Source organism: Pan paniscus, chromosome 19, assembly GCF_029289425.2.
Source record: "Pan paniscus chromosome 19, NHGRI_mPanPan1-v2.0_pri, whole genome shotgun sequence".
Classification (NCBI taxonomy): domain Eukaryota; kingdom Metazoa; phylum Chordata; class Mammalia; order Primates; family Hominidae; genus Pan; species Pan paniscus.
In genome coordinates, this window is record NC_073268.2 from 63,547,199 (window position 1) to 63,562,830 (window position 15,632).

Genomic DNA, 15,632 nt, shown 5'->3' on the forward strand with positions numbered 1-15,632 from the left:
GGGTTTGAATAAAGGCAGTCCAGAGCCAACATATTTAACCACTAACTACATTTAACCATTTAAATTCCCATATTCCAGTTACTGGATTCGATCTCCAATTACAGACGGGGAAATAGACCCAAAGGTATGGGAAGACTTGAGGATTTGGAGGTTACCTGATTGATAAGAGATCAGCAACAGGAGTTCCACTAACTGCTAGTCTTATTTCTATGAAGACTGACATTGGGTATCACCAGAGAGTCTTTTCTTTTTTCTGAGATGGAGTCTTGCTCTGTCGCCAGGCTGGAGTACAGTGGCGTGATCTCGGCTCACTGCAACCTCCACCTCCCAGGTTCAAGCGATTCTCCTGCCTCAGCCTCCTGAGTAGCTGGGATTACAGGCACGCGGCACCACACCTAGCTAATTTTTGTATTTTTAGTAAAGATGGGGTTTCACCATGTTGGCCAGACTGGTCTCAATTTCCTGGCCTCGTGATCCGCCCACCTTGGCCTCCCAAAGTGTGGGAATTACACGCATAAGCTCTCACAGGCTGTGCCCGGCCTAGAGAACTTTCTCTTAAGATGCTATTTGTGGGTGAGTCACTAGGATACCTGCTTTCTGACTGGCAGGGGGGACTACAGAAAGCAACACCAGTGTACAATAAGCTAGAATTGAGTTCAAAGCTGATTCTGCTGTTGACCAGCTGTATGATGGTGAGCAAGTCACACTCTTTGAGCCCAGTTTCTTTACCTGAAAACTGGGACAACAGTCACCTCATCAGCTCGTAGGATTACAGGAATGAAATGAATTAAGTGGAGAAATTAACAGCTATTATCATTTTTGGTTGCTGCAGGAATGTCTGAGGTGGGTCACGTAGAACTCGAGTGTATGGCATGCTGTGTAGGCTGCGATTTCTCAAGTCCAAACTGGATCACAGTTCCTCACGGGCATGCAGAGAATTCGGGGTTGCAGGATGGCTGGAAATCAGTTGTCCTACCTTGATTCAGGCCACAACATCAGGAATGAAGCCTGAGAACAGCCTGCTGGAAGTCACATATTTTCCTGATACAAGGAATTGTATCTCTTTTAAAACTTCATTGGGCCAGCTATTTTTAATGACTGTTTTTGATATGAAGTTATGCAGCTCCGCTTTAAGGGACTCTTAGTGGTGACTGTGGTCAAGAGTTTGTTTCTTTATATTTCCGGCCAAGCAAATGTTCAAGACTTTGCAATTGATGGACTATTACAAATAATCTGCATGTGTCACTTTGCCCATGGCCAGAGAACAGATGGAGGCTGCTCAGGTGAGATGGCTTAGCTGCAGACTAGGGCTCAATAGTGACTCTTAAAGCCTGGGCATGAGTATTTTTAAAAAGTTGCATAATGACTGTAATGTGCAGCCAGGATTGAGAACCATTGAACTAGGTGAAAGGCTCTGTGCCAGGGTCTGATTCAAAGCATAGACAGGTGTGCAAGATCCTCAGGCTCTTGGAGCCCGGCCTGACTGGTTTTGTAACAGATATCTAGGCAGGCATAGTAAGAGGTGAAGCTAGAGGAGGCGTTGTGGAGGGCCTGAAATGTACAGGCAGAGAAGTTTGTACCAAATTTAAAAGGCAATAGGGAGCCACAGAAGGTGACTGGGGGAGGGGGGAAGGAGTAGACAGAGGTATACAGGCGTATTAAAGGGTCCAGCTTTTTTTTTTTTTTTTTTGAGACGGAGTTTCGCCCTTGTTACCCAGGCTGGAATGCAGTGGTGTGATCTCCGCCCACTGCAACTTCCACCTCCCGGGTTCAAGCCATTCTCCTGCCTCAGCCTCCTGAGTAGCTGGGATTACAGGCGCCCGCCACCACGCCCGGCTAATTTTTGTATTTTTAGTGGAGATGGGGTTTCACCTTGTTGGCCAGGCTGGTCTCGAACTCCTGACCTCAAGTGAGCCATTCGCCTCAGCCTCCCAAAGTGCTGGGATTACAGGCGTGAGCCACCGCGCCTGGCCGAGTCCAGCTATTTACAGGCTAAAAAATGTACTTTATTTTATTTCTTTAAAATTTTTTATGGAGTAGACTAGCAAAGAAACCAAGCTTTCTTTTACTTCTGTACGGTCAGTTCAAGGACAACATTCTGCAGCACTCAGGTTCACTGGTCCCTGGAGAGCAGGGACTGGCCCAAATGATCTTTGTAGTACCTGGCACATCGCATGGAACATGGCAGCCTCCTGGTAATGTTTGTTGACTGACTACATGAGTGTAGACTCTTTAGCCCACCCATCTCGATTTCGGGAGGGCTGGTACCCTGGGCCGGCCTTCCCTCTGCAAGTAAAAGCATTGGTGCTGTTCCTCTCACCGTTCGCCTTTCCTCCATTTATCCCCATCGACTGTTTCGAATTCTATCAACTCCGACCCCGTCTCCTCTCCATTCCGTCCCTCAAGCGTGCCACGCTGCCACCAGGCTGCTGGGCTCAGGCGCCAGGCTTCAAACCTGTCTTTCACCCATTGTTCAGTTTCCGGTGAGACAAGTTCAACCCCAGGTTCAACCACTACAATGACAACCACAAACGATCCCTCGCAGACACCTCGAAGAAGCCGCCCGCACGCCACGGGCCGCCAGGCCTACAAAGCAGGCAGAGAACAGAGGGGCGTTTCCATTCCCGCGGTCCCCGGCGGTGGGGGCGCGAGTGGGAGCCCCTCTCCCCAGTGACAGGCCCCTCTGCGAGGGAGCGCGCAGCCCTCCGCGGGCGTGGCCGCCCTGGCCCCGCCCCGGCCCGCCCCCTCGCCAGTGAGCTAGCCCCCGCCCGGCCACCCGGCCGCCAGCCCCTCTCCACGGCCGCCCGCCGCTCCCTCCCGCGCCGCGGAGTCCTGCCGCGGGGGATGCTCCGGGTCCCACCTCCCGGGGGAGCTGCGCATTTCCGCGCGCCAGGGCGGCCCCGGCCCCGGTCCCGGCCCCGGCCAGCCCTCGCGGCGGCAGCCCGCGTTCCGCGTTCCCGGGAAGTTGTCTCCGGAGCCCGCGGCGCCTGGGTCTCCTCCCCCTGAGCCCCGCCCCCCAGCCCAGAGCTAGGATCCGCGAGCTGCCCGGCCCGGGGGCGTCGCCGCTCGCTCTGCGAAGCCAACGAGTCTCCGCTTTCCTGCGCGGAGCGCGCGTCCCCCGCCTGCCCGAGGACCCCCGCGCACCCCAGAGACGGCGCGCGCCCAGAGCGCGGGAGCCCGGAGCGCCGGGCGCCTGGGACCCCGCGGAGCCGCTGCCCAGCCCGTGGGGCTCGGCGGGAATGCAGGCTGCGCTGTGAACCCGGGCGCCAAGGCCATGTCCGGCGCTCGCTGCCGGACCCTGTACCCCTTCTCCGGGGAGCGGCACGGCCAGGGGCTGCGCTTCGCCGCGGGCGAGCTGATCACGCTGCTGCAGGTCCCGGACGGCGGCTGGTGGGAAGGCGAGAAGGAGGACGGGCTCCGTGGCTGGTTCCCGGCGAGCTACGTGCAGTTGCTGGAGGTAAGGGGCGCGGGCCGGGGCTGTAGCAGCCGGGGCTGCGGTCCTCGGTGCGCTCGCGTACCTGTTGCCCGTTCCAGGGATGCCGCAGCGTCCCGGTCGGAGGGGCGCCCCGGGGGGCAGCCCTTGCCGGCGCGACCTGTAGCTCCACGCTCCTGGGGGGCGGCGACGGCAGCGGGCGCCCCTCGGGGCGTGGGCAACGCGGACTCGCGGGGAGCTTCCCCCTTGCGCCGGGCCTCCGGAGCACACCGTGGCTGCTCTGAGGAAGCGAGAACTTGTTGCCTGTGTGAGTTAAGGAGCAGGCGGGAGCGTTCCCGGCAGTGGCAGGGGCCGGTGAAGGGTCTGGCGGTCTTGGGAAGAGGCACGGAGGATCAGGGGTCCGAGAAAGTGGCACCGACTCGGTCCCGCAGCCCCGCGTCTCCACCCCGGAGTCTAGAGCCTGATGACCCGTGGACGGTCGTGCTGCCTTGGGTCAGGCTGCCTGGCCGCCTCGGGGCCACCCACTTGCTGGTCAGCCTAGCCTGCTGGCCACCAGCCCGAGCCCCCTCAGCAGGCTTGATCCTGGGGTGCCGTAGCACCCCCCGCCACTGCCCGCTACCCTGGTCCAGCTTCCTGAGGCTAAGGCTCAGAACCCGAAAGTGGCTTGTTCCTGGGGTTCTGGCCTGGTCCCAGGGCTACACAGGACCTGCCGAGGCAAGGCGGCTGGCTGTTTATTGTCTGTGTGACAGGCTGTCCTCTAATCACTGAGCTCACAGTCACAGCCTGAGTGAGACCCGAAGTTTCTAAAGTCCTTTGTGTGTGTGGGGGGGTGACCTTCCAGGACATCCCCTTTACTAGAAGCCCGCCTGCCCCCAGGATTCTTGTAAAGACTAAATTAACAGTTACCTTCAATTGTGTCAGTATTCCTAAACATTCTGGTAAAACACTGCCCGAAGAAATCATGGAGGCTGAATTTATTTATAATTTAACTCTTGACCTACTTCACAGAGAACAAAGTAGCAAATTTTGACTGAGAATGCTCAGTGCAATTCATCGGGGGGGAAAAAGAAAGAAAGAAGTGAAATGGTTACAGGGTGAGTCCGCCTGAGGATGTATCCTGTGGCAACATTGTCAGCAAGAGCCTGGCCTTATAAAAGTACATTAGATTGCTTTCAGGTCCAGAGAACAACAAAATCTCTCCTAAAGGCATCAGTAGCATTTGAGCAAAGTTTAGGGGCTGCTGGAATGAGCTTTCATGGGCTGTCAGCAGAGTATGTTGCAGGAACCCTCTTGGTTCTGTATCTGGAGAATCCGGAGATACCCTACTTGTAGGAGAGGCTCAGGTGTGCCCTGCCCTGGCTTTTCCAGTTCCGTTCCCGAGATTCGGATGTAAAAGAAAGCGAACGTATTGCTTCTTACATGAGAAGCAAGGGGCCTCCTTGTTTCTAGCTTGAAGCCCTGGGATAGATACGTATTTTGGGAGTTCTTCGGGTGGTCACCCTTTTCCAGGAAATTCTGATGTGGAAATTTGGCTGATGGATGTCTGTCCGGTGAGGAGCATCCCTGGCTGGACTGAGCCAGCTGTGTTTTGTGTAGGGGTGAGGCTGGGTAGGTGTTAGTTAGCAAGAGTGGAGTGCTGCTTTTTCTTCCGGGAAAGGGACGATGGACCAGGGCCAGGGGACAAGCGGAATTAACAACTGGGACAGTTTTGGGTGTGTCTGTCCCATCCTCTGGCATATACAAAGGTAAGAGATCTCCGGTGTCTCAGGGCCTCTCAGACCATTCCTGACTAGTAACTTGCAACAGAAGCATCCATCTGCGTGAGCAATACTTCTGAGCACCTGCTCGGCACAGTATGTGCACGTTATCACCAGTTCCCTGACAGCTCTGTGAAGGGTGAGGTACTTCCCCCATTTTATAGACAAGCAAGCTGAATATGAGAGAGGCGAAGTCAGCTCCCCAACTAGTAATGCTTGCATGTTTTGTTAGCAGCTCAGATGGCTGAGTATCACCCCCTGCGCCTGTGCCTTTTTTAAACATGATAGCCCGGGCTCAACTATGCCAAACAGCATGTGAGCGAAGGGTCTGGATCCATGGGGAAAAGGGACATGCGCAGCCCCTGAGGTCAGCATGTTGGTGACAGCACTGCGAAGGGGAGGCTGAACCTCTAGGGCTAAAACGAGGACAGCTGCATCCAGGAGCAACTTGGAGGATCTTCCCTGCTAACCCCAAAGTGTGACTTTACTCAGAACCAGCTGGTGGTCTTCCCACAGTGGGCCCGAGTCCTGTGTCCTAAGTACTGGATGAGACTCTTCTCAGGGCCAAAGCAGATGCAGTTTCAACAGGGGGGCATGTGGGTCAGGTGCTTGGCATCTGGGAACCTCCTACATGAGCAAGTTGGACCTCAAGGCTGAAGGCTAGGTAGAGATAGAGGACATGCAAGCAGAGTTGCTTGGGATGGGGTGACTCCTGAAGGGCAGACTCAGAGAATGCAGAGGTCCCCAGGCTGGTGGGTAGACTGGCCAGCATCCGGACTCATGAGACTAGAGAGGGGGCCTGTAGATACTGGAGAGGGCGAACCTCCTGAGATGTCAGCCAATGTGGTGCTGTCACTGAGCTTGCTTGGGGGCATGGAGTTCAGAAGGCCAGGGCAGCTGTTGGAGAAACAGGTACAGACAGATGGACTGTACTAGCCTCCTGGGCTAGGGATGGGATTGTGGGTACACAGATGAATATGACATCTCTAATGTGCTCCCTACTCCAGCGGAACGTTCACCCTGATAGAAAGAGTGTTACTAGGAAACCCCATCTTGGTGGAGGGGAGGGAGGCACTGAATACTGTGTGCACACTGGATACTTCCCAAGGAGATCTTCCTTGTTCAGATGAAGCAAGGGGAACCGAGAGACCCAGCCTTTGCAGGAAGCATACACGGGGGAGGGGAGTTGGGAGCTAACTCCAAGAGAGTCACCAGATCTGACCCAGTGGCCAGCTAGCCCTTGGGACGAGGCCAGCTTGGAGGAGGTCTTGGTTTTTGGGGCAATCTCTTTGGTCAAGACTCCAAGGAAATGGTATAGTACATACTTGGCTTCCAGAGAGCAGCTTCCAGGAAAACCTCAGCACAGGCAGGGAAGTGTAGAGGTCTCTGGTAGGCCCAAGGACTCTGGCCACAAGGGTTCTTCCTACTCAGGGGGTGGTGCAGCTCTTCAAAGGATGGGCAGAGGGAAACACCTACCTCCAGAAAAGGAATAGGCCTTACAGCCAAGGCCCACAGCTGGTTATTAGATAAAATCAACTAGAAAAATCTTTCCTGAGGGTTTCTTCTGCTATGACGAGGGACAGGAATTAAGAAGTCTTTTTTTTTTTTTTGAGAAGGAGTCTCGCACTGTTGCCCAGGCTGGAGTGCAGTGGCGCGATCTCGGCTCACTGCAAGCTCCGCCTCCCGAGTTCATGCCATTCTCCTGCCTCAGCCTCCCGAGTAGCTGGGACTACAGGCGCTTGCCACCACGCCCAGCTAAATTTTGTATTTTGAGTAGAGGCGAGGTTCCGCCGTGTTAGCCAGGATGGTCTCGATCTCCTGACCTTGTGATCCACCCGCCTCGGCCTCCCAAAGTGCTGGGATTACAGGCGTGAGCCACTGTGCCCGGCCGAGAAGTCTTTTTAACATCATTTGAGGGATATGGTAGAAGAAGAGACCTGAGACCAGAGATAGGAGCTGTGGGAGCATGTTCTGCCAGCTCCAAGCTAGGCCTGAGATTGCCTCCATAGACCTGGGAACCCCACATGTGGGAATATTTCCACCAGCTTTCTGGGGTACATCGAGGCTGAGAAATAGCTCCTGGGGAAAGTGAATAGAGAAGCCTAGATCTCCATCCTGGGGAAAATTTGGAGAGAAAGACATGGTACCAGGACAAGCCCAGTGGCTGGACAGGTCAGTGGTTGGAGGGTTTAATAGGGTCCAGGAATTCCTGTGGTCTGTACTTTCCTTGAATGGAGAGAAGAAATTAGGGACCTGGGGAATGTTGTAAGGCATCTACAAAACTTCCCAGAGCTTTTGGGAAATAATTCTGGGGGACAATGGGATTGGAATGCAAACAAAATAGAGCTTTCTTTGAACTAGGTGGTATTCTTAGAATCCAGGATCTGGCTGGATAATCTGGACCTTTTCTCTTTCCTAAAAAGAGCCTTTTCCTTTCTTTCTGGGTTACTAACAGAATATGACACTGTTTGCAGCAAAACTAGAATGGCTGCTGAGGGTCACCCTTAAACTTGATTTTCTTCACTCTACCCTTTGTTCTCCCATTTTGGGTTCATGCAGTTGTGCTGCAGGAGTTGATAAGGAGTGTCTGTGGGAGAGAGTGGGCTGTGCTATGGATAATTAAGGAATGATGTTTTATCTATTGCCATGTAACAAGCCACTCCAAGATTTAGTGTTTCAAAACAACAATTTCTTATTATCTGGCTTGGTTTTGTGGATTGACGGGGCTCAGCTGGGTGGTTCTTCTGCTGGTCTGTCTCAGTGTCTCTCATGCAGTTGCAATCAGATGGTGGCTGGGGCAGAGTCTTGGAGGCTCAACTAGACTGCAGCCTCCAAAATGTCATCTTCACTCACCTGTCTGGTGCCTTGATGTTCTTCCATGTGGCGCCTTTCTCCATGTAGTGTTTCATTCTCCAGGGCCTTTCCACATGGCCTTTCTCTTCAGGAGTTATGTGGTAGCTGGCTTCTAAGAATGCAAAGGCATACATTGCCAGGCCCTCTTAAGGTCTGGGCCCAGAACTGGCATATTGTTTCTCCCACATTCTATTGGGAAAGTAGTCACAGGATCTGTCCAGAGTCAATTTGGAAGGGAGGTGGGTACAGGTGCGGTTATGAGGGAGGCATGGTTCATCGAGGGCCATATTGCAGACTAGCTCCCTCAGAAGGCTAGGGAGAACATACATGGGACAGATGATCCATTAGTGAGGAGGTAGTGCTGGGCCAGACTGATGAGAGAGAGAACCCCAATGGGGAGGTAAAATGCAGAGACTTGGCAGTTCTACCTCTATCGCAATCCTTGGAGGGTTGTTTTTTTTTTTTTTTTTTTTTTTTTGACTCTAGAGGTTTCTTTCTAAAGGCCACATGATAAATGATGCAGCTGGAATTTGAAATCAGATTTGCCTGGCTCTGGGCCTGTCCACTAAGCCACTGACATACCAGTCCAGCTTTTTTTAGGCCGGGGCTGTTCAGTGCTGATGATTCATAGATATAGTGGATCTGAGCTCCCTGACATCTAATAGATGTTTGCTATATTACACAAATTGATTTTAATACAGAGCCTTTTCCTTTCTTTCTGCAACATGAAAATCACCCAAAATGAGTGTGACCTTGTCCCTCATGCTAGTATTTTTCAGTCAGTCATCAACTCTATTCACAAAAGGTGTAATTAGGGCTTGTGGCTCGGAGGGGTGGGTAATTGTGACTGAAAAGACCAGTGTGCTTTCTGATATCTTCACTAAATCACCCTCCTCCTTGGTATGGGGGCTGTGGCCAGTATTTGTAGCTCCTGGTGTTAGAAAATGACCTTTGGCTCACCACTCTGTCAGCCTCAGCTCAGAAGGAACCACCTTCTTTGTCACACTTGTGTGCTGGACTGGTCAGTGGCTACCCCACAGGACTTTAAAGCAATGAGCAAGGCTTATGGATTGAGTGGATTCAGGGCATTTTCACAAAAGTTCCCTTAGCAACAAGTCGGCGGGAATCCCTGACATCTGTTCACCACTCTGTGGATCCCTGATGTCTATTACCACCTAGAAACATGAATGAGAGGCTGACCTTCACGTACTCTTCTCAGTCTGGAAAAGCCCAGCTTTTTTCTGATGGTGTGGTAGACCTTGTCTGTGAACACGGATACTGATCCTCACTTCGCTGGTGAAAGAAAATGTTTTTTGGTAAACCAGGAAACCTTGTGTACATGTAAGGTATTTTGACTATTATCAGGCCAGCCCAGGGGACTGTGCTGTCTTATTACTCACAGCAGCAAGGCGACACATGACAGGCTTTCTAACAAAATGTCAGGAGGGATTCCTCTGTACTTAAATGCAAAATTAGTATATTTCTCTGTCTCCCTGCAATGGCGAGGCTTCTGGGGTGGTATTTATGCCTATGGCGGGAAGAAGAAGTGGCGGCTGGCAGATCTCTCTGGCTTTTCCTTGGCTGACCAGAACATGTTGTGACATTGTGAAAGTTTAGTTGCAGTAGGTATATGAACTGTGAGAAGTTTTTGAGGAGTCTTAAGAGGACCCACCCACCTCCTTTCTTAACGTTTTCCGTCTTCCCTACCATCTTTAAGAATTTGTTTTTAGTTTAACTTCCTAGCTTGGAGCTTGTTTTCAGATTCAACCCCTAGGTACTCAAATTTCATATGTCAAAACTAAACTCATCATCTCTCTCCTCTTTTTTTTTTTCTTTTTTTTTGAGATGGAGTCTTGCTTTGTTGCCTAGGCTGGAGTGCAATGGCATGATCTCGGCTCACTGTAACCTCCGCCTCCTGGGTTCAAGTGATTCTCCTGCCTCAGCCTCCTGAGTAGCTGTGATTACAGGCTTCCACCACCATGCCTAGCTAATTTTTGTATTTTTAGTAGCAGTGGGGTTTCACCAGGTTGGCCAGGCTGGTCTTGAACTCCTGACGTTGTGATTCACCCGCCTCAGCCTCCCAAAGTGCTGGGATTACAGGCATGAGCCACCATGCCCAGCCCTCTCTCCTCTCCTTACTGCCTTTTTTTTTTGACACAGGGTCTTGCTCTGTTGCCCAGGCTGGAGTACAGTGGCATGATCATGGCTCACTGCTGCCTTGACCTCCTGGGCTCAAACGATCCTCCAAGTAGCTTGGACTATAGGCACCTGCCACCATGCCTGGCTAATTTTTGTATTTTTTGTAGAGACAGGGTTTCACCATGTTTCTCAGACTGGTCTCAAACTCTTGGGCTCAAGTGATCCTCCCACCTTCGCCTCCCAAAGTGCTGAGATTACAGGCACGAGCCACCATGCCCAGCCTCTTCACTGCCTTCTGTTCCCAACCTCTAAACCAAGCTTGTGGAACATGTGGCCCAGGATGGCCTTTGAATGGGGCCCAACACAAATTTGTAAACTTTCTTTTTTTTTCTTTTTTTTTTTGAGACGGAGTTCCGCTCTTGTTGCCCAGGCTGGAGTACAATGGCATGATCTCGGCTCACTGTAACCTCTGCCTCCTGGGTTCTAGCGATCCTCCTACTTCAGCCTCCTGGGTAGCTGGGATTACAAGCATGCGCCACCACACCCGGCTAGTTTTGTATTTTTAGTAGAGATGAGATTTCTCCATGTTGGTCAGTCTGGTCTTGAACTCCCCACCTCAGGTGATCCACCTGCCTTGCCCTCCCAAAGTGCTGGGATTACAGGCGTGAACCACCGTGCCCGTTCTTAGGTTTGTAAACTTTCTTAAAACATGAGGGTTTTTTTTGTGTGTGTGTGTGAGATATATATTTTTTAGCTCATCAGCTATAGTAGCATTAGTATATTTTATGTGAGGCCCAATACAATTTTTCTTCTTTCAGTGTGGCCCAGGGAAGCCAAAAGATTGGACACCCCTGCTCTAAACTTTAGTGAATGTCACCACCATCTGTCCACCAAGTTCCCTGATATCTCTCCCCTTACCTTTCCTCTCCTGTTCAGTAGGTTAGCAAGCCTTGTCCCTTCCCTTCTTCCTTAGAAGCATTTCTTTTTTTTTTTTTTGAGACGGAGTCTTGCTCTGTCGCTGAGGCTGGAGTGTAAAGGCACGATCTCGGCTCACTGCAACCTCCACCTCCCGGGTTCAAGCGATTCTCCTGCCTCAGCCTCCTGAGTAGCTATTACAGGCACGCGCCACCACGCCCGGCTAATTTTTGTATTTTTAATAGAGACGGGGTTTCACCACACTGGTCAGGCTGGACTCAAACTCCTGACCTCATGATCCGCCTGCCTTGGCCTCCCAAAGTGCTAGGGTTACAGGCATGAGCCACTGCTCCCGGCCAGAAACATTTCTTAAAGCCTTCTCCTCCTTAACTTGCGTTGGCAAATCTTTTCTGTAAAAGGCCAGGAAACATTTTAGGCTGTGTGGGCCATGAGGCAAAACTGAGTTACGGCTGCATTGGTGTGATCTGTAGTGCGCCAGAGGCAGTGACAAGCAGTGAGAGCATCCCATATGGTCTCTGTCACAACTAATCCACTCTGCTGCTGTAGTGCAAAAGCAGCCAGAGATAATCCGAAAGCCAATGGGCGTGCCTGTGTTCCAATAAAACTTTATTTATGGACTGAAATTTGAATTTGTTATAATTTTCATGGACCGTGAAGTATTCTTCTTCTTTTGATTTGTTTTCAACTTTTTTTTTTTTTGGGAGATGGAATCTTGCTCTGTTGCCCAGGCTGAAGTGCAGTGGTGTGATCTTGGCTCACTGCAGCCTCTACCTCCTGGGTTCAAATGATTTTCATGCCTCAGCCTCCCAAGTAGTTGGGACTATAGGCACCCGCCACCACAGCCGGCTAATTTTTGTATTTTTAGTAGAGATAGGGTTTTGCCATGTTGGCCAGGCTGGTCTCCAACTCCTGACCTCAAGTGATCCACCCTCCTTGGCCTCCCAAAGTGCTGGGATTACAGGCGTGAGCCACTGTGCCCAGCCAGCCATGTGACTATTTGGGGGAAAATAATTTGAGGCTGAGGGGGACTGCAGATGCACATAACCCTGAGTAGAGGAGTGTGTTTGATAAACCGGGGAGAGCCAGAATATTCCAGAATGGTTAGAGTGGCAAGTAGGGGGAGAGGGGTTGGGGGTGTGCCGGGGAAGGAGATAGAACCTGGGGAGTTGGGTCATTTTCTAAATGCAGTGGAAAAGCCTTTGGTTTGATTGAAGTGGGTGGCATCTTTGGATGCGTTCTGGAAAGCTCTTCTAGACTGCAGGGTGGAGAATGGATTTGAAGAAAACAGGGAGGGGAGGCAAGGAGACCAGTTGGGAAGCTCAGAGCAGGGTGGTGGAAGTGGAGATGGTGAGAGGTGGGTGGATTTGGAATGTATGTTGCAGGTAGTGTCAACAGGTCTTGCTGGTGTGTTGATCGGAGGGAGTAGGGGAACCTCAGGGGGTCTCACTTCTTGCAGGTCACTTGTAATGCACTTTTTCCCTTTTGTATTTTCCCCATCTGTCCATCCTTTATTCTGCCACTAGAAATCTCTTCCCAAAAAAAGGAGGTAAAAGGCAAATACAAATTTGGAAAAAGTTCCTTAATGTAGAAAGTGCTTTTATAAATTAAAACAACAAAAGCCAAAACAAAGAGGAACATATCAGTATAAGAATGGGCAAGGAACTTGGATAGACACTTCATAATAAAACATATACAGGCTGGGCATGGTGGCTCATGCGTATAATCCCAGCACTTTGGGAGGTTAAGGTGGGCAGATTGCTTGAGCCCAGGAGTTCAAGACCAGCCTGGGCAACATGGAGAAACCCAAATTTTTTCTCTACAAATACAAAAAAATTAGCTGAGTGTGATGGTTCATGCCTGTAGCCCCAGCTACTCAGGAGGCTCAGGTGGGAGGATCGCTTGAACCCGGGAGGTCAAAGCTGCAGTGAGCCAAGACTGTACCATTGCACTCTAGCCTGAGTGAAAGCGTGAGACTCTGTCTCTTAAAAGAAATGAACACACACACACACAAAACCATATAAAAAGTCCTCAACTATTTAGTCTCGCCAGTGATCGAATAATTGCAAATTTAATTAAAAAACAGCTTGAAGACAGAAATATGTAAAAAAAAAAAATGGTATTGGCAGGGTGTAAGGAAATGGTCCTGAGCTTCCTGAAGGACCATTTGGCACTATACCTCCAAAACGTTAATAAGTACATGTTCTCTGTCCCAGCAATTCCACTTCTAGAAATTTCTTCTCAGGGAGCATCTGATATATCAGGCAAGCTGTAAATATCAGCGTATATTATATCACAGCCTCTGATAGCACAAGATGAACAACAACCTCAATGTACACCAGAAGGAACTAGTTAAAATCAGGTTGACCTGCGCTTAGCAGGTCAGAACATGCGGAAGGGGTTCAGTAACTATATTGAAATGGATTTTTTTTTTTTTTCTTGAGGTGGAGTCTTGCTCTGTCACCCAGGCTGGAGTGCAGTGGCGCGATCTCGGCTCACTGCAGCCTCTGTCTCCTGGGTGCAAGTAATTCCCCTGCCTCCGCCTCCCGAGTAGCTGGGATTACAGGTGCCTACCACCATGCCTGGCTAATTTTTCTATTTTTAGTGGAGATGGGTTTCACCATGTTGGCCAGGCAGGTCTCGAACTCCTGACCTCAAATGATCCACCTGCCTCGGCCTCCCAAAGTGCTGGGATGAAACTGAATTTAAGAAATAAAAATGTTGGTTAATGATGCTAAATGTCTTTGTGGAGCTAGCATAGTTCACATTTCTCCTCACAGTGAGGCAAAAAGAGATGGTGTGTCCAGAAATGAATTACTTTTCAAAAGTGGGAACTGTGTGTACCAAACATTCTGTAAGTATCCTTTTGTGGGAAGAATAGGTAGAAGGAATACATGCTGGCCCGGGACTGCATTCTTATAAATATCCTCAGTAACAGCAAATCTTTGTCTTTTGAGGGGTGGATTTGATTTTTTTTGGAAACAGCCAAAATTCATTCAAAGCCAAGTCTGGTGTGTCTGTTCATGTGACTGTCTGTCTGTCACCTTGTGGCAAATAGGATTTAAGGCAGCTTACCAAAAAGCATACGGTACAAAAAGAGAAAAGCATAAACACATGAGGAAATCTGTGGAAAAGAAAAAATCAGATGACTCCGGAGTGAAGTTTGATGAGCAAAGCGAGTAACTGAGTTAAGTAATGCTGTTCAGGGCTAAAAAAGAGGTCCTACCTTAAAGTAATGATGAATTTGAGCAGTGAATGAGGAGTAACAGAAATATTCTGAAAAAGGTAGCATTGTGGGGGTGTGTGCTATATGGGTCAGGATGGGTTACTTTATGCCACCACAACAGTCTCAGTGGTAAAGCAACATGGATTTGCTTTTTGCTCAGGTTGTAAGTCTATTGTGAGTTGGTTTGAAGCCGCAAGACCTCCAGGACCCAGGATGATGGAACACCCAGTGTGTGGAATCCTCAGGGACTGTGTCAAACAGCACATGGTTCTTAAAGCTTTTGCCCAGGAATGACACATGACACTTCTGCTGGTATTTTATTGTCTAAAGCACAGCCACACCTAACTTTAAGACAGTGAAAAAATACAATCCTGCTGTGTGCTTGGAAGGAGAAAAGGAGCAAGCTGTATCTATGTAGATGGCCCTGTTGACCACCACATGGGTAACCACTCATGGGGACACCCCAGTTCCTGTCTGTTTCAGTTTCAGCATTTTATCATCGCACCTAGAGCAGTGCTTCTCAAACTGAATTCAGTGCTGCTACAGCAAAGTGGTTTCTGCTTTTTTTTTTTTTGGAGACAGAATCTTGCTCTGTCGCTCGGGCTGGAGTGCAGTGGCACTGTCCTGGCTCACTGCAACCTCTGCCTCCCGGGTTCAAGTGATTCTCCTGCCTCAGCCTCCTGAGTAGCTGGGATTACAGGCACCCACCACACCCAGCTAATTTTGTATTTTTAGTAGAGATGGGGTTTCACCATGTTAGCCAGGCTGGTCTTGAACCCTTGACCTCAGGTGATCCGCCCACCTTAGCCTCCCAAAGTGCTGATATTAAGGCATGAGCCACTGCGCCTGGCCCAAAGTGGTTTCTTAAAATGAATTCCCTGGATCTTGTTGAATACAAATTCTGACTCAGGAGGCCTGGGATAGGGCCTGCGGTCCTGCATGTCTGACAAGCTTCCAAGAGATTCTGCAGAGTCCACAGTGTACACTTCAGCAGGTGCCCTTAGCTCCTGAGAGCCATGGCTACTCTTTCAAATTGGCCTCTTCCCTCCCACAAGCTATCCTAGCATCTTGTACACTGCTGGGCACACTAGTAGATACTTGGTCTATACTTTTTGAACAAATGTGGTCATTTTCTTTCTTTTTTTTTTTTTTTTTTTGAGATGGAGTCTTGCTCTGTCACCAGCCTAGAGCGCAGTGGCACGATCTTGGCTCACTGCAACCTCCACCTCCTGGGTTCAAGTGATTCTCCTGCCTCAGCCTGCTCAGTAGCTGGGACTACAGGTGTGTGCCA

The 15,632-nt window shown here is 50.3% G+C and overlaps 1 protein-coding gene across 1 annotated transcript in view; it reads left to right on the forward strand.

Annotated features, from left to right (window-relative positions):
* The first annotated feature begins 2,790 nt into the window (after positions 1 to 2,790).
* Positions 2,791 to 15,632, forward strand: part of GAS7 (growth arrest specific 7) — a 288,056-nt gene continuing 275,214 nt past the window's right edge. The window contains exon 1 of the mRNA XM_003818094.8: positions 2,791 to 3,457. Coding sequence (XP_003818142.1) covers positions 3,275 to 3,457 — 183 coding nt within the window. The 5' untranslated portion in view covers positions 2,791 to 3,274. The remainder of the gene's footprint in view (positions 3,458 to 15,632) is intronic.